The 23,234-nt window shown below is 41.7% G+C and overlaps 1 protein-coding gene across 2 annotated transcripts in view; it reads left to right on the forward strand.

Annotated features, from left to right (window-relative positions):
- The window catches only part of agap3 (ArfGAP with GTPase domain, ankyrin repeat and PH domain 3), a 115,354-nt gene that overhangs the window by 41,112 nt on the left and 51,008 nt on the right, over positions 1-23,234 (forward strand). Inside the window, exons 1-4 of one of the 2 annotated variants that reach the window (XM_027020292.2) lie at positions 5,167-6,500; positions 12,783-12,841; positions 17,311-17,398; positions 21,802-21,887. In XM_027020292.2, coding sequence (XP_026876093.2) covers positions 5,279-6,500; positions 12,783-12,841; positions 17,311-17,398; positions 21,802-21,887 — 1,455 coding nt within the window. In that variant the 5' untranslated portion in view covers positions 5,167-5,278. Of the gene's footprint in view, positions 1-5,166; positions 6,501-12,782; positions 12,842-17,310; positions 17,399-21,801; positions 21,888-23,234 lie in introns of those variants that run through there. The other variant, XM_035530598.1, reaches the window with a different exon arrangement.

Raw genomic sequence — 23,234 nt, forward strand, 5'->3', positions numbered from 1 at the left:
TCCATGAAACTGTTTTAATTAGATTTACCGGGCTGATTCCCCCCACGGTTCCCAATTACAAACGCGCTCCCCAAAGACAGTCGGAAAGAATGGCGTAAAATGCGCTTCTATCAGCCTCCGGAATTAAACCAGGTGGAAGAGAGAGACGCGTGTGTTTATTTTTTATTTTTTTGCATCTCAGGAGGGCAGGAAGCGCTCTTGCACTTATCACTCATCATTTCGCGTTCATTTCGCAATGTAGGCAGCGAAGGCGACGTGTGCCATGTGTTTTTAATGGAAACGTAATGAGGGACCAGGCTCATGGCCCTTACTTTGTCGCCTAAAGTCCTACCGATTAGATCAGCTTCGTTTGGAAGATTTTTTTTTTTTTTTAAAAAGGCTTTACATTTAAATAATTTAACCCGATTTCTGTACATTGAAAGAGAGAATCCTTCCATATAAATTTAAAACTATGTACCTGAACTGGACATATTACAGATATTGTTAAGTTTTAAATGCTTTTCTGAAACAGTAATTGTTAAAATCAGCAAGGGAAAGCAAGTCCAATCTTCTAGTTAGGATATAAAACTCTATCTGTGCCTTTGATTACATGTCTCTTAATTATTGTATTCAAAAGCTATGGTAGTCTGTAATAGTATTATGTCTTATTGCACTAGGTAGTTTTCTGAAATTAAAGAACAGTGAAGAAGGTTAGAAGGAAGGAAGGGAAAGTTCCACCTCCGTTGGGCTCCCCAAGGGCTCGCGTGTGTGGAGTGAATGCGGCCATATGCTGATCGCGGTGGTGCATTGCGTGGTACTAGTGCTGGCAGGGTTTCTGTTGCTGCGATTGGGCGGGGGGGCAGTGTGCGCATACTCAGACGTACAGAACCAGTTTCTCCTCACTCTCAGCTCCAGGAGCCTCTGAATAGCTGCGTCACTCACGCTCTCTCTCTGTCTCTCTCTCTCTCTCTCTGCGTGTGTGTGTGTGTGTGTGTGTGTGTGTGTGTGTGTGTGTGTGTGTGATCCCAGAGCTATAACAGTAGGAGCTAGCCACTTTTTCATGTAGGTTCAGGATTATCGTAATCCGGGGTTGACTTTAGGTAGACCAGTGAGGCCGTGGCCCCTTTATGCTTCTGAGAGATTAGATGAAGTGGAAATGTCTTCATGCACCAGACACCTTCCCTCCCTCCCTCTCCTTCCCTCTGAAGCAGGTTTGACAAGTAGAGAAACCCATACTGTTGATCTCATGAGTGCAGACCCATTACTGTGTCCTTCACCTGCCAGGTGCGAGTTGGAACCAAGTTTAAATAGGTAAAAAATGAGCAAGAAAGCAAAAAGAATTGCTCTCTTGGACCATCTGCTGAACCGAGGTGGTGCTTGGAAGTGTTTAGTTGGACGAGAGTTACTGTGCTGTTCTGTTCGTTTGGCTAAACCCCTGTGCTGCTGGAACTGAGCAGCAATGAAGTGTTTTGGTTGCCGCCGCCGACCTAAGATCCCCCAAGGTGTGTGGGATGAGGAAGACCATATGATTACTGATGAAGTTCAGGTTCTGGCCAATCCTGGTTTTGTAGATGCAAGTAATGACATAACATTGGTTGATCAGGTTCTAACATGAAAGCTACATGATGTGCATGACAACAGTAATCAAGTTTTTTTTTTATTTGTACTGGGTTTCAAATGTAATTAGATTTACTTGCTCATACAGTAAGGTGCTTCCTTTTATGTCAAGTGCGTTGCTGTTATAATCAGGTTCAGTTAATGCTAGATGTCTCAGTCCATTAGTGACTCATGCACATAATAGCTGAAATAGGTGCACATAAGAGCCATCAGTGTTGATTAAGCTCCTCTAGCATTGGACTTGATCAGATGTAACTGAAGGAGGAAATTTTTACTGTAGGGGGCCATTATGCGCCACTGAGATTTTTATGTTTGTGATCTTGATTTTATTGTTCTGCTTTTTCTGCTGCTCTTGGGTTTAGGGTACTTTTTCCAAACTCTATCAGGAAAGACTAATACTGGATATGTTTAAATGTAAGGCTGTGCTGAAAACTTGTATAGAATATTTCTTAACTTTTAAAATATTAGTTCAGTGTCTGGAGCCAGGCTGGGATTTTTTTTGTTTCATTGATTTTGTTTAAATAATGTATTTAAATGAAGCTATGATGCCATGCTTTTTGATCGTCTCTGAAACAGCATCACTGCGTTTGGATTGGTTTATAGCCAATGCCATGACAATGAATGGGAGCAGTGTGACGCATTTGCTTTCATGCTGATCAAAGTGCCATTTTAAATTATAAATCAAGTTTGATTGTTTGTGCAAGTCCATCATTTATTCAGATTGTAGGAGGGTAAGATCTGCATGACTGCACTCTCGTGCAAGCATCACTCCATTTAGCATTATGCCATTTAGCAATCTCTGCAGGTTTGGTTTTTAGGAACAGTAGTACTGACTAGCATTTTCCTTCGACAGGCCCGCTTCTATTAAAACGTGGAGCTGTTCAAAATAGCATGGCCATTTGCAAGGGTCATTGTGGAAAAACATCGAGCCTAACTATTTACTGCGACCTGACCCTTTGGGTGTCTGCAGGAAGGTAAAAAGGGTAGACACACTTTCAAACTTGCATCATTGTCTTACTTCAGCAGTCCCAAGAACTGTGACTCAAACATCGTGGTATGACTGGTATTAATGTCACAGACAGGTGATAATCAAGCAGAGTCTATGTAAGAGACTTGCAAGGTGGTTGAGTATGTTCAGTGAAGATGGATGTTTGAGTGGGTTTGGAGAGGAACAAAAATCTACTTTTTCGTATGCTTGTGGAAGATTGGGATGTTTTTGGAGTGCAGTGGGAACAGGGCGAATCCAGCAGACTAGATCTAGATCTCAGACTTCAGATTCTTCGCAATTCTTTGCACATGGTATGAATTAAGTGGGTCTCCAAGATGGTAAACAGAACCAGCTGGTGGAAGAGATTGATATGACAAGATTAGGATTGCTTTATGTCTCCTCACAGGGATTTTATGTTGTTTGACGGGAATGCAGGGTTAAAGAAGGGATCTGAACACTGAATTTTGGTTTAGATTTGTAATTTGCACTCTTAAAAGGTGGAAAAGCCAAACTAAGGGTAGGTGGCCAGCAACATCCAGGCTCCTCTGTTGAACCCTTAAAGACATGCTTGTCAGATGGTGGATATGCTGTCATAACAAAATAAAATGGATTAGGCCACAGATTGTGTGGCTCTGTGGCCTCCTCTGTTCTAGTGAGAGAGGGAGGGAAGGAGCTGGGAAGTAGGGGGAGATGGAAAGAGAGAGCGCTCTGCTCACTTCTCCATGCCAGCTTGTGATGGTTTCTGCTTGGCATTTACCAATGAAAGAATGGCTGTCTTGCAACTTGAGTGATTCGTGGGGTTAAGGAGAGTGTGTGTTTCAGGAGGCTTGTTGGCAGAGGATTGCAGACTTAACAGTGTTAACTGTTGTTAATGGCTGATACACAATGGTACTGAGTGACTGGGCTTTGGAAGGCATTAGGGATAATACTCATAAAAACCACACGAGGGTGCTCTGCTCTATGGCGTCGTAGACTCCCTTGATTGCCCATGTTGAAATGTGTATTAGCTTTGAGCTGCTTTGTCAGTGTTGTGGAACAAGGTTATTCTGATTGGATTTAATTGGCTCCCATCCTATCCAGTCAATATGAAATACCTTGGAAAAACATTTACCTTTAAGGATTTTGCAAAACATTTAAGTATGTTGCAATAAATGTGAAAGTTAGTTATTTTAAAAGGTACTCTGCAATATCTTTCTTTTGAATTACAGAATAGCTTTTATCAAAAGTGCAAGTGGTAATGATTACAACTGTTTAAAACAACTTTTTAAAAAATTGTGTTGAAAGATGTTTGTTGGTTTATAATTGCCTTATAGTAAATATATTTGTGATAAACATGTGACAAATACATTTGTGAATTGAGGTGGGCATTATTGTGATTGGATGGCCAAGAAAAAGCTTCTCTCTGCATTAGAAAACCATGACATTCCTCTCCCCATGCATTCTGATTTTCCCTGTGAATGATTCTTCTCTTCCTTTATTGCAAAACACAGTGGCTCATCTGGCCCACCTGCACTGCACGCAGGTGGTCTTCCCGTGGGGGTGGGGGGTGGGGGGGGCATGACATTTCGATCTCTGCTTCTCTATAAGCCCTGGAAATGAACCACTGTTTTGTCTGGTATTTTTCCTTCTAGTTTAGTAGGAAGAGAACATGTTTCTGTGAGCGAAAGGGAGCGTCCTGCGGGGGATAGGAAGATGGGGGCGATGGAGAGTTGGAACGTGGGGAGGGAGGTGACCTTTCAGTCATTGTTTTCCCAAGATCTCGCCATTTGTCAACAGACCTGTCTCCACTGATCAACCTTGTGTGGGACTTCCTTTACGAGTCCTCTGGAAGAGCCTGCTCTAGTGGCCAGCGGAATGTAGTTTGCTGCCTGCTCCAGGGTCGCTCCACCGCACTTGGGCCTGACGTGAGCTCACGTCTGTGTTTCCTCAAGGTGATTTTTTTTTTCTTTTGTTTGTTTGTTTGTTTTTCCCCCTTCTTTCCCCAAATTCTTAAGCCCTCTACCAGGCACGGTAGAGTAAAAATTGAAGTGAAGGGTCTGCCTTTCTTGCTTACATCAGTGGCTTGTTTTTGACGAACTCTTGAGGAGCTGTTTGAGGTGTTAGAGAGGTCGTGCCGAAGCTTGTCTGGACTAACATCACCCCCACACCCCCACACCCCCCCGCCCGCTTCGTGTACCATCTTGCCTCCCCCTCTTCCTTTCTCATGTGTCATTAAGTGAGGGATTATGTCTGTGTGCTTGGAATGTGGCCTGAAGGTGAAGGACTTAGAAAGCAGCCATGAGCTGCTTTGTGTTAGCAGGAAATAGAGCAAATCAGAACGAGACACAGTGGTAGAGTTTTTGCAAGACTGGGCTTGCAGAGATGTGCAGGCGTTACCATGCTGGTCCTGAGCAAACGGCTTCCAGATGTGATTAACAAGGACCCAGCTTGGCATCTTCAAGCTGGGGCAGCAATATACCATGTCTTGGCCTTCCAGAGAAGGATTTGGGGAGGCAGAGAAGAAGGCAGGGCAAGAGAAGAGGCCAAGCCCGAGAGGCGGGACTCACTGAAGTGAAGCAAGAGGAGGAGGCAAACTTGAAGGAATGGAGTCAGAGCCCGAGGCGGAGGACTACAGAGGAGACGCCCAGCAGGTGGCCTTACCTGAGCAGCACAGGCAGACTGGGGAGCAGAGGGAGGAGGCTTGAAGAGCCAGGAATGAAGACCGACCGGTTTCCTGCACTTCTCCGGGACACTTCTATGCTCACATTCTCTCTGGCAGATTTCTACTCCGCTGCAGATCAGAGGACACCGCTGACAGAGGAGCTGTGCCCTGCTCTAGTGCGAGGCTGTGGTCCTCGAAAGGGACACCATCATGTCACGTCTGGAGAGGTCCCAGCGGAGCCCCACATGGTGGTCCTGCAGAGATCTGTTGCAGGGCCACGTTTCCGTGCCAACAGCACGGCGGTAAGCATGCATGGCTCCCCTCGTGAGCCTACCCACCAGCACATTACAGCAACGTGTCACAAGGAACACTCGGTCAGACCTCGTAGTGTATGCATGTTGGCAGCCGCACAATCCAGTGGTCTGTTTGTGACAAACGCCGACACCAGTACAGCAGGTTGTTCGGGCTTCATTCTGCATCGTGGGGCCAAGAGGGCTGAGCTGCGGGCCGTGGACGGCCTCGGGTTGGACGCTCCTGCCGCTTTCAGGCTGCATTCACGTCCGAGGCAGGAGTCCGCTGCATTCCGAACCCCACGCACAGGGGAGAGACCACGGCCCGTTAGTATGACCATTCTGGAGCTGACAGACATCCACAGCTCCCAGGATGAGCTTGCGAACAGCACCTTAAGTGATGTGGCCAACCTGACACGCTCCAGCTTTCGATGGAGGCTCTTCAGCCGTCGGGCCCGGGACAAGGAGGCACTGGCCACTGCTGTGCCTTCCAGCACCAAGCCAGACAGACCGAGCAGGTTCACTTCCCTACGCCGGAGCCTGAGCCTCCGGATCCGGCGAAATCGGAATGAGCCTGAGCAAAGCAGTGCACAGGAAGGATCTCGGACAACAAGCATTGTAGAAGACATATCCCGGTCTACCCGTCCTTTCTCTTACCTAACTGGCAGGACACTGTCTCCTGCCTGTGAGCGGAATGAGCACCAGAGGAGCAGGCAGCACACTGAGTTTCAAACCAGGGAGACGGCCTCAGTTCTGGAGGCCCCAGCCAAGCTCACCAAGGCTACCAAGCCAGCTTCATCTTTGGAGCCTAACCTTTGGCAGCTCATCACTAGGCGCTTTAAGAGAAAAGGTCTGTCGTCAGGCAGCAAACCTGAGCCCTGCACTGAGTGTCAACCACCTGGCAGTGATCCCCCCACCAGGAATAAAAAACTGCAGTCCGTTGCCGTGGAGACACTAACTGGCATTGACTTCAGCAAAGGTCAAGGTAAGCCTTGTGAAATTCATGAGTCTCATTCCCAAAAGCCCTGAAGCCCTCTCACCCCTAAGCACAGATAGGTTCTTCTCATGCAGAAGACCCTGAGAGAACTGAATGGGTGTTAAGGAACCAGACAAATTAATGCAGCTATATTTCTTAGCTGTGGCCAGAGAAATTACCCTTCTACAGGTTAGATGCATTATTCACTGTAAGCAGATTTGGTGAAGGGTGTGCTTAGTTAGTTTGTGGACTCCGAGATTTTTCTCAGGCTAAAATTCTTTTAATTAATTCAAGAATCATGAATATATTCTTCATTGATTTAAGGAATTCATACAAAGTTCAGTGACGGTTAGTCAGAGTGATTGTATGTGAGGATAAAAGGGTGAAGGAATGAGTAAATAAGAGAGAGGCTGTAAAAAATGTTTTGGTCATTTTGCTTGCAGTCAGATATATTAAACTTCTGAGAAGCGTTGTTGATCTTCGATCAGTTTCTGCCTTTCTAAACCCACTGAATATCATGCGATAATGAGAAGGCTGATCATAGATCAACATCCTAACTCCCCAAAATTATTTTACAAGGTCTTTTTAGTAGCAGTTTTAAAAATATGAAAAATATAAGTATGAATAGCACAAACGCATTTTTAAATATAATTTTTGTATAAATTTGACATTTCACATTTCCCTGAATTTTAGCTTTAAACTATACTAAAAGCCCCAGCAAAACATTTTAATTTGAATTAAGCCTTAGGAATATAGTCATAGTAAGCCTCAGGAAAACAAAATAAAAAAAGGTTTTTTGTTTTGAGTATATGCTTACATTTTTGTATGCAAGGATTATTTGGCTTTAGGGACTCTGGAGATTAAATGTGGATGAAAGGCTTTTTCATCTTGTCAACTTTTTTGACTTGTTTTAAAAAAGACAGAATGATCACAGTGTTACTAAGCATGTTGGGTAATCCAAGGCTTCTGACAGATTTATTTATATAATTATTTAAAGAAATGCTTTGCATTTTGTAGAGTATTCTATGTTCTGTTTAGTTACAGAACATGGAAGTGCTCGATGGAAGTCGGAATGCAAAGATGAGCAGGTATTTATGTTCCTGCTCTGAGGTTCACCATCAAGTTAAGAGTGCTGGCTTGAATGAGGGGAGGCTGTTGGCAAAGCTCCAGTCTGAGGCTGGGGCTCCTGCATCACTTGTGAACTATGGTAAAAAAAAAAAACAAGCACAGTCCAGGCACTGGACTTAAATGTTAGAGTGTGAGGCTTATTAAACATTAGCCTGGATGTGTAGAGAGTGTGTGGTTTATTAAATGGTAGCCTGGCTGTGTAAAGAGGGTGTGTTGCAATAAACGTAAGTAGACAGAGTGTGATGTAATAAATATTAGTCGATACTGTGTGGTGTATTAAACGTTAGTAAACGTTAGTGGTGTAATCACGCGTGCACACACACAGTCTCTCCCAAAAAAGTCTCTCTCTCTCTCTCTCTCTCTCTCTCTCTCTCTCTCTCTCTCTCTCTCTCTCTCTCTCTCTCTCTTTCTCTCTCTCTCTTTCTCTCCACCCTTCTCTCTCATGGCTTTTTCTCATTTTCCTGAAACAAAGACTTGTTGAATCAGTACCATGGTGCTCAACTGTATATTGATAAGAACATGACTCTTATATGTACAAGGCTAATGAGAGCATGTTTGAGACTTGTGTAACCAGAGGCACTTCTAACACCTCTCCATTGCCCTTTTGCACAAAACGCCTTCAGAACCGCCTATTGACACAGTCTTTGCCGATGTCCAATGCCACGCCAGTGCTCACCGCTGAAACGGTCACTTCGCACTTTGGCCTAAATGCACCTCCTTTGTGCTTTTTATTTTGTGGCCTGTCTCTATGGAGACTCCCCGGGCCAGAGGCTTTTATTTTGTCGCCTGTTTCTATAGAGACTCCCTTGGCTGGAGGCTTGGCCTGACTTGGCTACTTCAGTGTGCGGGGGCACAGCGATCAGTGGAATCTCGGCACGCCTGTAGCGCTGTGGGCTCTGAGTTCTGAGCTGAGGTGTGTGCGGCTCAGGGCCAGTCCTTCAGCGGGCCTGTCCCGACCTGCCGCTGCTCTTTGATGGGCAGGCTGTTTACGGATTTGGAGGAGCCTCTGGTGCTTGTGCTCCTGTGTGACTAAAAACAGAGCCTGACAGGAAGGTGGGGGGCTTACCTGCCCTTACCTGCCACAGAGAAAAATGACTTGCAGTTAAAGCTTCCTTCCACTTTCATGGTGTGTCTTTAGCTGCACAGTGCTGGTGGGGGCTGGAATTATAGGCAGCAAAGAGGGGTACAGAGCGTCTGTCTGTTTAATGTTTTTGTATAGGCCCATTCGTCCATAGTCACATATCCTTTGTGAGGAAAAAGAGCATTATGCTTTTCTGTAGGATATCACTCAGTCCACATCCAAGAAAATGCGGTTGTGGACTTTATAATGTCAGTAGTAGAAACTGTACAGTCTGCAAAAATCTGAGAGAGATTTGTTTTTTCTTGTTTGTTTTTTCAAATTCCCAGGGCACTCAGTTCATACCAGTTCAGCAGTATCTGAAACTACCCAAGTGAGCATGCAAATACTGACTCATACTTGTTGTTTCAAACCTTAGTCCAGGGTGTGCAAAGCTTTGAATGATCAACATCAAAAAAAAAAAAGTACCCGAGGTCTGGACTGTTCTGACCTGTTTGTTGGTTGGTTAGGCCCGTTCCAAGGCTAAATTGTCATTTCTAAAGCTGCGAATTGTTTGAAACGGTGGCTTTAATTTGGTTATATAATGCTATTCTTGTTATCTGTTGGTGGCCTCCTGAGTTTTTGCTTTGACTCAGCTCTGGAGAGGTAGGCACCACCAGGAGTAGGAGCACTTTGATGCACATCCTCCCTCTAACAATCACCCTCCCTCTGAACTCCCTCTCGACCAATGACGCTACGCCACCTCCAGTGCCGTGCTTACCACCGTCACATTGATGAGGGGCGAGTGGAAAGAGAGGAAAGACGTCTCTGAGATCACGCTGTTCGGCTCCAAGAGAGAGTTGTGTCATTGCTGTAGATGACTAGCATGTCATGGAGGACTAATACAGTTGTGAGAACAAAGTTTGTGAACTCTTTGGAATGATCAGTATTCCTGCATTGGCTAAAAAAGTGGTGATCTTAATAAAGATTATGCTGTAAAATGCTGTGCATGTTGTTTATGAAATATCATTGCTTATTTGCTATTATGAAGCCATTCATTGCAGATGATTCCAAATTAAGGGTTTTCTCATATCTGCATTTTCTGTCAAACTGTTTTCTGTCAGTTTTAGCTTTGTCCTGCAGACTTTGATAGTTAACATTTATTAAACACAGCTAAGTGAAGTGAATGTTTCATTCAGTGGTAGGAATTACAGTTCCCTAAGGTGCTGGAACATGCACCTCATTTTGGATTGCCTGAATGCCTGGCAGAACTTGTTTAGCCAAATGTAAAGGTACAATCTCTTGAGAGTTCTCTCTTGCTGTCTGTCTCACTCACTCACGCTGTCTCTTACTCATGTTCTCTCCTTTTCTCTCTCTCGCGCTTGCATTCTCTCACAGTCACTCACTCTTTTCTTCTTTTCCCCAATACATGTTTTTTTTTCTTTCTTTTGATTCAGAAAAAGGGAGGCTGATGGCTTAGAATAATCATTTTTGATTAAATTGGACAAGACCAGTTAAGTGAAAACTGGCACAAACTACTTAACATGGAAAATCACAATACCACCTGTGCTGTACTTGACACAGGGGCTCATGTGTTCTGCGCACATTGGCAGTGCCAACCAGGTGTTTTCCACTCTGCTTTCCTGGCTCTTCGAGATGGTGTTCGGCTTGGCTGTGTGCCATATGAAGTTCATTTTGGGCTGTCTGCTTCCTGTCACATATTTTGCCAAGAATCATAATGCTTAATGGTTTGTGGAGAAACTGGACCACGTTTGTGAACACGATGGATGGATGGATCTTGCTTGACTGGCTGGATCTGGTTGCACACAGCAAGGCTCCATTCGTGAGCTGTTGTCTCTTGGTTTGCACGTCAAAAATGATATAAAAGAATGTGTAGTAATGAGTACGTCTCTGTGTTTTCAGGGCATGTTTCGGAAACTTTGGCACTTCAGTGATTCAGTGCAGGCTCATTGTTTAAACCTCAATAGTGATGTAATTGCAGAACAAAGATGGTGCTTTACATGCTGTTCTTCCCTCCTTCAGTCCACATTAAATAACTGTTTGGTTTTTCCATTATGTTTTCATTAAACACCTTGAATTGGATTCAACTTTGGACTAAAAATTCACTTCATCATTACATTTTAACTCGGGTTAAAACTGTTACATAATTCTTTGGTCCCAAAACCAAACCCCAAACACACCTTGTATTATTTTTATTTTGTTTTGTTATAAAGATGTATTCGTATACAGATTCAGACCAAGGTTGCTGGTATAATCACAGAGCTCACACTGTTAAACCATGTGGAAAGTTAGCATTATTTAGCATTATCGAGTTTAGATATGCATTAACTGGTCAGAATAAGCTTCCACTGTCACTGTTAGAGACGTTATCATTTTTCTATGGTTAGATAAATATTTAATGCTACATCTAGGAGCTTCTGAAGAACTATGTTGTCCTAGGGATGGCTAATGTGGCAGAAATCTAAAATCAAGATACTTGCATACATTTCATAAAACATGATTTTTCTGAGGTTTGTCTATAAATTGAACACAGTATACCAGCAAACCAGTAGTGCAGTAGTGCCAGAGTTTAAAAAGAAAAAATGGTAATCAACAGTCCAGAGATGTTGAGGACCGGCCCTAAAATAATGTTTTTTGTTTATTCTGTATTTTGGAGTTCAAGCCTCTATCATTTTGGATTGACGGTGTTTATGGTAAATGGAAAATACAAAAGGCTTGTCATTTTAGAGGAAAAGTAGAAATAACTCTTAAAATAGACGTGAAAAAAGTGTCTTGCTCAAGAGTTCTGCAACGGCAGGTAGATGATTAGTTCTGTTGTCATGTCTCACCTCACCTCATATCACACCCCTGATGATCTGGATCTTTGGGCTCGCCTCTCGACAATCTGGTGCATCAAGGGTCTGAATTTTCAGGGTTTTATCTTGGGGCGTGGTGTTCGAACTACAGTGTAAGAATTTGTGTGGCTGGAAATTTCTGATTTATTGTTTTTCCTGTGGTACAGTTCATTTGGCATGAAATTGCTCTTCCCAATTGACTTGTTAAGATATCACAACAGAGATTGTCATGGAGGGTTGTCACTAGAGGAAGATTATGAAAATTAATTTGGTGTAATCCATGATTTGACAGCAAAAATCTTGAATAACAAAACAATAGCAATTAACAGGAGCACCTTAAAATTCTGTGTGGGCCGCAGTACTCAAAATGGCTCCTGAACGCCACGGCTTGTTCAGTAAAAGTTCGCACTGACGCTGCTACATTTTGGAAATGTTCCTGGTAGCTGTGTGTGGGCTGCATGTCTTTCCCACCTGCTCCATGGAGACACACTGTCTGAATACCCCACCAGGGAAAAGATACTATCTGTAGACTTTTCATCCCATTGGAGAAAAAAAAAGCACTGCTCTGGGATCAGTTTACAGAGGCACAGGTAGCTATCTATCTGCAGCTTTGTGCCTTTGTGTGGAGAGGGTGAGAGCTTCATGATTTGTCTGGTTAAGTTTAGGTGTTCCTTTTTTGTAGGGACTGGTTTTTGGTCTAGTTTTGGTGAAGTTTTGGGAATGTACTTTTGAACAGGTTGTGAGTGAGACCTCCTCCCAATACATTTTTACGCTGTAACTCCAGTGTGTTGTTAAAGAACACAAAGTATGTCTTGGCTGATTGGTTACATTTAACAGAACTCCCTTAAAGGAACAGCATTCCTTTAAGTGTTACCCTGCCATTGTTTTATTGTCTGTTTGCACTGTTGTCTGCTGCTTTCTCATGTCAAATGTAGCACCGTGTCCTGATGAACTTTTGTTTATTTTGTCCACTTGTCTTAGGTGAGAAGGAATGATAAAATTGACTTTGACTTAATTTTCTATTCACTGAATGATATTTTAGCAAGATCATGGCCTAAGATGTGTTGAAATCCAGCATTAGAATGATCTTAAATTGAGTTGCTTGTCTTTCTTCTTCCTTTTGGGATACCTGGAATATGAAATGTAATTTTAAGAATGTCAGATTTTCTCTAGTTGGGTCCCAGTCTTTCCTTAGCAAAACCTACCAACATGGTTTATCATTCTTATCATCCATTGTCTCCTGTTTTGCAGATTCCTTTGTCAACAGTCAGGAGTGGACATTGAGTAGGTCAGTGCCAGAGCTCAAAGTGGTAAGTTTGTCCTCAAGAATTTCTGTTTATAATATTTAAAATACATTAATCTATATGCTCAGAGTACCATTGCCAAATGGGTTTGTGAAATTCTTAATCAGACTTTACCTTTTTAAACTTGCGAAGAGGTCGTGCTATCGCAGCTCAGCAAAACATCTTTCAGAACCTATGCAGAGCACATTGTTAGGAATTCACTCAGGCAGAGTGCATGACTAAGTTTTCACTCAAGTAAATGGCTAAGAACCGTGCCACACACGGTTAGGAATTCTTCCAAGCGCCACGCATGGTTAGGAATTGACATGGTTAAAAAGTTCTGCAACATTTAGCAGAAGTAGCTGTTGCTGTGTTCAGTACAAACATCACACATAAAACACAGCTGAGTGTTCAGCGGCACAGAGTATGGGCCTGGTAGCGCATTCCCAGCATGGCTGTGGAGACAGTCAATGTGCCACTGACTGATTGCTTTCAGGTTACATCGCAATCATTGGAGCGCTTTGGAATTTCTTTAACCATAAACTGTCATTGCAATGCAAGCTCAAATAGTAGTTATATGCTGTTGACAAACGTAATGGTGTTTCTCATCTGATCTGTACATCCACATAATCTATACATTATTTTATGTGGTATTTAGTGTACCACCTAATGCTTTACAACTGGAATGTTGATAAGATGCTGAATATATGGTTTTCATAAAGAAATTTTGTAAAAATACTCCATATACCAGTAAAACATAACCAGTAAATCAGTCATGGTTGAAGGAAATATTGAAGGCTCATTTGTATATGAAACCTCAAGTGGTGGCTGGCATAATCAAGATTGCATAAGTGGTGTGATCATTGGGAAGGATGGCTCCTGATAAAGCCTTTTTAAGACCGTGCAGCGTTTGCATCCCGTAATTAACGCAGCGTAATCACCGACTTGCGACCCGAAGAGTCGGCAGAGACAGGATTTGTGCTGCCGACTCCTTTGTTCTGCCTAAACCTGTCTTCCTCCCCGTCCTCTGGGAACACAGCACAGGCCTGGGAAGGCAGGGATTGGGCACGTCGCTTCAAAGCTGCAGTCAGGGATTTAGGGGTGTCGGAGACGCAGCCATGGAAATGAATTTTTCGAACCACAGCAGGCCCTCTTTTAGTTGCCCACAATGCCCTTGAAAAATTCACACAACAATTTGTGAATACCCAGAGCAGCCAACAATAGCATAAACAGTAACATAAACAGTGATTTAGAGCTGAATTTCTTTTGTGTTTTATTTTGTTTTGCTTTGTTTTAACTATGGGTAACTATGGGTAGATTGCACTCGATAAATGCATATTAATGCATATTAATCAGAGCATATAACACAGGCGCATCAAACCCCTGTCCCAGAGGTTGACTGCTCCTCTGGATTTTTTTCTTTTAATGTGTTATTTGACTCATGATCGCATTGATATTGAGCTGATTATCTGACTCACTTGAAAATGGGAAATTCAGCCGTGTTGGAGCCCCTGACTGAATACTGAAGAGAAAAGATATTGGCCCAGATTTATCTTAAAGGATAAAGCATTAGTTTTAACTTCAAGATCAGAGGACTATGTTGTTAAAAATAAATAGAAAATTAATACAAACCATGCTGATATTAATCACATGAACTAAAATTTCACAAATAGGGATCATTCCATTTGTGATTTATTTTGGTATAAAACAAGAGGTGGTAGAGTGTAAGGGTGATTGATAAACTTTGTCAACAGGGAAACCATCATTTATAGAGTTTCCCAGCTCTGATCCTGAAGCGCCCTGCTCTGCATATTTTATTTTTTGTTTTCCTGCTCCAAACACGCATGACCCTTCAGCTCAGTAGAGGGTGTGCGAGGTCTTTCGCTGGGATTGTGTGAAGGCAGCTAAAGCCCTGACATGTGCAGGTCAGGAGGCCTATGGGATGAAAGCTGGGAAACAGACATTAGACACTGTCTCCATGGAAACTTAACTGTGAGATATAGACTATACAATGATTTGTGGTTTTTTTTTTGTTTTTTTTTAATACAATGCTTTCTTTTGTTTCCATGTTTGTATACTATTATGAGATGTAAATTTTAACATCATTGTCTTTTTGTCCTTAGCATTGTTTTAGCTAGCTAAAGACCAAATAAAACTGACTTGCCAGATTACACGGCCTGACACTGTATAGAACTTAAAGTACAGTACGTAAAAAAGTGCAGAAGTCTAATCATCCATCTTGAATGCCTGACCTCACTAAAACTCTCGTGGCTAAGTGCAACAGTCCTCACAGCAATGTTCCAAGAGGTAAAGTCTTCTCAGAAGAGTGGAGACCATTACTAGTAGGGGGCAAGCAAAGGATGCTCAGTGGTGAGAAGTGAGAAATGTTCTTATCCTCTGTAAGTTGACCATTCGTAAATCAGCAAGTCCATAGCTAAGATTTTTTAAGATTTAAATTACAAACTGCTGAATGAGTTGTAAGTTTATATTCAGAGGTGAAAATTTGGTCTGAGAAGTGGGGGGACCAAAGTTGGGATGCTACAGGTACTATACACCAAGCCATTTCCACTAGCCTACTGCAGTGGTACTTAACCTATGGGCTACCTTGAGTTAAGGGTAGATGAATAGACAGATGATGGATTTAAAAAAAAAAGGTCACAAAAGTTGTACATTAGTGAGAGTGTTTTTGGGCAGTTCCTTTTCAATAAAACCATGTTGTCTTTATAAAGTTAAACTAATGTTATAAACTAATGCTTTGTACGTTAATTCAACATTAAAGATTGAATCTAGCTTGCTAGCTAGCCACCCAGTTACAGACCGATAACAGTCTGGGGACAGAACACATTAGCTTGCTGCAAATTGTATAATTTGCTTACTAGTAACTCAAATATATTTTTGAGACATTGATTCTAACTGACATTTAACATTACTCAAATGTAGCAAAGGTAATGAGAATGCTTACCACCATCACATCATTATGAAGTGTCCAAATATCCAAACATTTTAGGAAGAGGAAATGTCAGCAGGGAATATGCCTAGGAACAGTAAGGTACTCATTTTAGTTACACCCTGATGTAGGACAAATAGATGAATGTTTTTTAGCACCTAGTAAAAAGTGTTTATCATAATATCCGAATATACATCAGAATTCAGACTTAATTTAAGACCGATTTAATAGAGATAATATATAGAGGGTGTATGCGTGTGTGAGTGTACTGAAGTAAGAGATGTAGAGATATTCAAATTTGTGATGTATACAGAGAAACAATGTTCTGTTTTCTGGAAACTCTGTACTTTGCTACAATTTTGAATATCTCTACAGTACACTGCATTACTCACCTGGAATCTTTTTTGGATTGTGTGTGTGCGCGTGTATGTATGTATGTATGTATGTATGCATGCGTGTGTGTGTGTGTTATTTATATTTATATTTATATTTATTTATATATATATATATATATATATATATATATATATATATATATATATATATATATATATATATATATATATATATATATATATATATATTCCCTCTGTGAAATATCAAATATAAGATTTCACTTTGCTTGTGCAGCTGATGAAAGACCTCTCTTCTGTATATATTACAGTGAAGTACACAAGGTTTCCAGAGAAATAGGATGTTTCAGACAGAGGTCCTTCATTACACTTATAACCTAAATAAACACAAAATAATAGAATATAACTCTCAAATTACTTGCATCACACAAAATCAAGCAAAATCTTTTTTCAGTTTTTTTTTCTTTCTGATTTGTAATTCCTGCATAGTCTTTGACCAGATAAGCAGGCGTATTTTGATTATGTAACCTATGGGAATACATTCTCATAAAACAGAAAGAGTTTGGACCAGTGGAAAATTTCTGTGTGAAAACTACATAATGCAGTAACTGTGAGTTAGGAGTCACCCCGTCCCCCTGAACTTTGTACCAATGTCTGTATTAAGAGATGAATAAGTGCGCGTGTGCCTGTGCGTGCGGGCCTGTGCGTGTTTGTGTGGGTATATGTGTGTATATGTTTGTACAAGTATGTGCATATATGTGTGCATGGGATTTGTTCCCTCTTGTCACTTGAGGAAACAATTTACTTTTAGTGGCAAACACTAAATGAAACTGTTTTTCTGCCTGTTTTGAGCTGAAGGCTCCCTGTAGTGAGGCACAGTTCTCTGCAGAGTTGGGAGGGATGACGAGGACGAGGATGCTGTTTGTCCCAGCAGAAAGACAAACGCTCTCAACACTGCATCGCATGCATGTCCTATTAACTCCTAGCACATAGTAACTAAATATGAGTTAGCCAGACTCTCACCACTCTTCTTATCTGTTTGCATTATCTGCTGTTCATAAAAAAGCAAATACCAGAAAACCAACAAGTTGAAATGATGAAACCCTAAAGTTATTCTCTCATTTGAATGTACTGCTTTTCTTCTGTGCCATTTCACAGCTGCGTGAACTGACTGTCATTCCTGCATTCCTTTGTAGGGCATTGTGGGTAACCTGTCCAGTGGAAAGTCGGCCTTGGTGCACCGGTACCTGACAGGAACATATGTCCAAGAAGAGTCTCCGGAGGGTAAGCAAGCAGGGTGGGAATGGCATGGGTCAGGCATGCAACCAGACCACCTGCCAAGCGGCACACTGTGTTGCTCATATGTCTTTGTTGTGTGTAATTATTAAGGGCTGTGTTGGTTTTCCAGAGAGAACATAGAAGGTCGACAGGTTTAAATATAGGAGATGTCTGCTAGCAAAGTTCGTTTGTGAAAGAACACACACACTGTGGTGCCTCAAATGATTTTCAGTTAAGTGCGCCATAGATTTATTGCAGAGACAGGCCAGAAGTATGAAAGCAAATTAGTATTTTTCAGACTATGTAATAGGTTAATAGTTATAGCATATTTTTTTGTCTGAGTGCTTTAGACAAGAAAGACCAGCAGGGGGTACCCAAGTTTAGCCTCCAGTTGTGAAATCAGCATTAAACCTGCATCAAAGGATGTCAAAGGATATCAGTACAGCTAAAGGAGGATATTTTGATGAAGTAAATCGGATATCTGTTAATCAATTTTAAGCAGCTTTTAGTTGATCCTGTTTTGTTTTATGTCAATTAACATGCTATTGTCATTTCTTGAAAAAAAAGTTTTTATAAATTTAATGTTGCTTCCAATGTAGTGCAATTCAGGGTTATTTCTTCAGAATTTTCCTCACTTCATTATCATTACAGTTCTCTTTCGTCTTCTCAGTAGTTTCGTTTTTGTGAACAACAGTTGCTGCTGGCAGTCAAACAGTTTTGCATTCCTGAGGGAAACACTCACTCTTTTAGTCCGCTGTTTATGACTTTGGAGCTTCCTGATGAGGAGTTTTCCCTTCAGCTCGCCATGAGTGGATTTCTTACAAGCCCCAATTTGGCCCAGTTTCACTTTATGCCATGCACTAATGCCCAGAGTCCCACTCCTATTGCAGATTATCATATACCAGATTTTCAGTTCTCTTCTAAACATTGTCAGTATATTGCCACAATATTCCTCACAGAGTTTGAGTTTAGAGAAGAAATTCTCACACGTGAACATTGGCATCTGCTTGGTGAATCCTTCTTTTTGCTATAGAGAGCACAGTGTTTGTGTAAACCTGGTCAACACATTTGCAGAATTGCATATAAAAGCCTGAATGGCTGGAACAGTTTTTTAGCCTGCACAATTTTTTGAAATCATGTTTGTTTGGTTACAAACCTGTTGTTGTCCTTTGCAAGAGTCCAATTTGGTGGTATCGTTGATATTAGTAATAATATCTAAACCTAAAGCTATAGTTTTCTCAAAACAAAACCCTAGCTGGGATTATAGCTTGGGCAGTAGTAGCTCAGTGGTTAAGGTACTTGACTTGTAATTGTAAGGTTGCTGGTTCAAGCTCCACCACTGCCAAGTTGCCACTTTTGGGCCCCTGAGCAAGGCCCTTAACGCTCAATTGCTCAAGTTGTACTCAGTCATAATTATTATCATAATTTGGATAAAAGCATCAGGTAAATGCTGTAAATATAATTATAGTGATGTCAAAGGTTTTTGTATAGATGCCTTTTGTTTTCTATGCCTCTATAGCTCAATTCACATGGCTACTCTTCTGGAAATATAGAATTTACACATGACTAGCAACTGCCGTAAATGTTCCCCAGTTTTCTCTTTTAGGACCCTCATAAATGTAAAATTTATTAAATTAAATGCCCTATTTCATTTCTGAATATTGAGGGGGGAAAATGAACTGTTTAGTTTTATTCATCTGAATAGAAATGACATTTTGAAAGCACTTTCTCAGTTCACACAACAGTGTGCTCATCACACAATATTTCAGTCTGTTTTAATGTTGCTCTGACAGCAGTTGATTGATTAACAAATGGACCTTAGTATATTGTTATCACATTTGTGTATTTCCTGCAGCACTGTCAGCTTTCTGATTGGCAACAAGATACTTCAGGTGTTGCCATAGCAACAGAGGGTCTGGCTGGTGTTGTGGGCTTTTTTTTTTTTTTTTTTGCTGTGTCAAGGTCTAAAACACAGGAACATATCATCAATCCTTAGATTTTAACAATGGAAGGCAGACCGTACATAAAAAGCACTACACAAGTAACATTCAAACATGATTGATTGAAATTTCATTAATCAGCATAGAATTGTCAGCAAATGCATTAATATCTGTATCAGAGATCATTTAGGGAAAACCTTTCTTTCATTTAAGTATATGCGAGTGAGTGAGATCTAGATCTGTAGGCTTGTTCTCACTGATGTCATTAGTCACTGATGGCATGTTGAGACTTGCCCTCTCAACTAGATGATAATTATCTGCTATCTGTTAAGACACTCTGTGCTCAGTAGTTTAGACAGCAATTATATGAAACTGCTATTAATGAACAACAAAAGAATTTCATTGTTCAAAAACCAGCATTTAATCATCCAGTCCTTTTTAGTCCCACTCTTTATACCTTAATAATGTTAGTGAAATGTTTTATTTTAGTATTATATATTTTAGCTTACTTTACACTTTCAGTTTATACCTTATATAATCTTCAGTTAGGAATCTTAAAGGTACCATCACAGCCATCATTGTAAGAATAGCTTTTCTGTTCAGTTTCCTCTTACTTTAAGGGTCCTTAAAGAGCAATTTGGCATTTGCCCGTTATAAATTGCCCACTGACTGTGCCTGTGTCAGAGCCCAAATCTAGTGTGCTCTGCACATGATCAAAGACCCCTTCTGAGCAGTTACATTTCTGGAATATTAGTGGATTGGTTGGATTTTCATCTGGGAAACTTCAACAATGTGATTGGATCTTCTTGATGAACAGTGCTGAGACTGACCCAGCATTGCCACTGAGCTCTGAGAGAACATGATTCCATTGCAGAAAGTGGTGACATCATTTTAAACTGTCCATTGTTTCTGGTGCAATTGCTGATTGGGGTGCTCACCCAAGTTCTGGCTGCAGTCTGTTTCTGGTTTGACCAGAAAAAGATTCTTCCAAGGCATTTTCTCAGATGTCCTTTAGTATCACAATGGTATAGTCAATCGATCTAGTCTTTTTTAGATGTCAAAAAGCACCTCTCTGTCAGGAAATTGAATGGATAAAAGCAGGAATTTTTGGTTGATGAAGCAATGTTCACTACACTCAGGTGAAACCCGAGTCTTTGAAGACCCTGGACTGCATTCATGTCTCACATACTACCAAGAATCACAAGCATCCCAAAATCCCACACAACCTTTAAACACGTTGTCAAAAGGTGATATTTATAAATGTATTTGCTTCATTTAGTTGCAATGAAGTATTTAGCACATTTCAGCTAATGCCAGCACAGGTAGTAGGTCCTTATAACATTTTGTCTGATTATTCTTTGCTAGGCTATTCTTTATTCTATGCTATATCTGGGTAAAAAGACTGTGCTTCCACTATATACAAAATTTATAGTCTCCTCTTACCTTATAGTTAAACTTCTCCATACTTTTAAGGACCCTTCATTTTTTAGCATGTTCCTATTTCTCTCACTGGTGCTAGCACATTTATGTTGTTTGTGCTTTGCTTTAACCACAGACGCATCTTATTCACATTCTTCTGATATGGGAAAACCTTTAATTCAAGGTATTCCCACAGGCCCTCCTGTTCTATCAGCTTTTATAGCTAGTGGCTCACAAAGCGGGGCGGGGGGGTGGGGGTGGAGAGACATCTGTTGATGAGAGGGAAAGAAAATCAGGGCTGCTAACATCTCATATTCTCTTGGGCATGGCCCAGGCCAGCAGTGACTGGAATAAATTCACTTTTTTCATTTTACCTGTTGTTACCCATTCTGATCCAGTTCTGCCCTCAGAGGTCAATATCCATAACCTGATAGGCTCTCCGAGGGCAGAATTGGATCAGAATGGATGACAGCAGGCAAAATGAAAAAAAGTTCGCTTAGTGCAAAGTAGATGAGGTATGCAAAAAAAAGTGATGTTTGCATGTTATTTTGTATCTTTCAAAGAATAATTGTTTTTAAACTTCCCAATTAAAGAAATAAAATTTCTTTAATTTTTTTTAAACATTCCTCACTGCAAGATATGCAAAACTATCCACTGGTACAAGGTTTTTTTTTGTTTGTTTGCTTGTTTGTTTGTTTGGCATGCTCCACTAATTGTTTCCTTTCATTCATCTCTGTACTTATGTTATATTTTATGTGTACCCCGGCAGAGGTGTAGCACTGTAATATGGATATGATGTTACTTTGGCAAATGTCTGTTTAAGTGGGCCGAGTACTTATGTGAGTTGAAATGTCTGCAGGTTAAATGGAAGTTGCTGGACTGTGATTTTGTCTTCAGGAGAGAGCTTTTGCAGGCTTTTGTCCTTCCTTTTTATGTTCCTTTCCATTTGCCATGTTTTGTCCTCATAGCTCAGCTTGAGAGACACAAGTAGCCCAGCAGCTCTGTGTGACCTGCTGCTCATCGACCAGGACCATTTTTGCTCTCTCACAGGAGGCCGCTTTAAAAAGGAAATGGTGGTGGATGGACAGAGCTATCTCCTGCTGATACGAGATGAGGGAGGACCTCCTGAACTTCAGGTATGGCTACAAAACATTAACTCACTGTCTTGCTGCCTATCCGCATGTCTGCCATATCTGGGGTGATTCTCCCAAAATCACTGCAGTGATAAGGTCATCTTAAAATGGATAGGTGCTCTCCTTCCAACAGTTCATGTGATTATAACATGGCAGTTCCTCTGGGGAATTCATATTGTACACTGTATATTAAATGTAGAACACCTCAAAACTTTCTGATCCAGCTCACCCCACATTTATGAGCTTCTTTTAACATATGAAGTCTGATCCGAAGGGCACGAACTTCCAAAGCGTATCGGACTTGATCGTTCCAGCCTGTCTCTGCTGCGGAGAAAGCTGATGACTCATGCTCAACCCGATAGGAGTCAGCTGCGTGGAGGGAACAAAATGGCATGAATTTTGTTGAAAGGAGCTTATTGTGTGGCGACATCAGGAAGATCATTGCGGCCTTCTAATGCAGCACAACGCTAATCGCTCTCAGCATTATTGCTCTCTGTAAAAAGCCGGCCTGCCCAAAAAAGGTGGCGATGCGTAAGCACCATCGCATGAGCATACTGGCACACCCCTCTGTCAGCAGCGAGGAGGGAACATGGAGTGCTCCTGTGGCCGAGTGACTGATGACTGCTGTCTCTCACAGACTCTTATTTTCTCTTTGTCTGGGAGGCCCAGCCCCATACCCCCCCCCCCCCCAAGCGTTCCAGACCTGCCACAGCTTGTTGTAATTACGAGCTGATGACGCTCTTAGAGGCCTCCAGGGCTGCGAACTGCACTCTTGCACAGCAGGCGGGAAGGCAGCGATAGAAGCCTTCCCGTGGGGGTTGCTCCTGGCACCGCCCCAGGCTGATTACACTCACACTCCCTCTTCTGGCCACGCCACGCCTCTGTTATGGTAGCATTATGCAAATGAATTTAGCTTGGAATGCATTTGGTGACGTGGGAATCCTGTAGAGAATCATGTAGGAGTAGAAGCAGCTTAACACGCTGTGAAACAGATGGTGCTCCTGCACTATGAGAGGAATTCATAGGTGTATAAACTGTCACACTGGAAAAATTAAAGCCAAAAAAATGCAAAGTGCAGAGCTCTTCATCGACTCTCAGCGATCAGCGGTGAAAGTTCAGGATCAATCTTCAGCCTTGGGCCTGGATCGGTTCCAAACTTGTCCGAGAACCGATGGATGCCTACGAGGAATGCATCTAACTTCTAAAACGATCTCCCCCTTCAGAGAGGAACATGCTCATATGTCCACACGATCACATTAGTCTTATCTTTCTCACTGTCCTCCAAACACTAATCACATCCTCTGGCTCGAAATGAATAAATGAATGTGAGTGACATCAGCACGTTGATTC

Source organism: Electrophorus electricus, chromosome 10, assembly GCF_013358815.1.
Source record: "Electrophorus electricus isolate fEleEle1 chromosome 10, fEleEle1.pri, whole genome shotgun sequence".
NCBI classification, from domain to species: Eukaryota; Metazoa; Chordata; class Actinopteri; order Gymnotiformes; family Gymnotidae; genus Electrophorus; species Electrophorus electricus.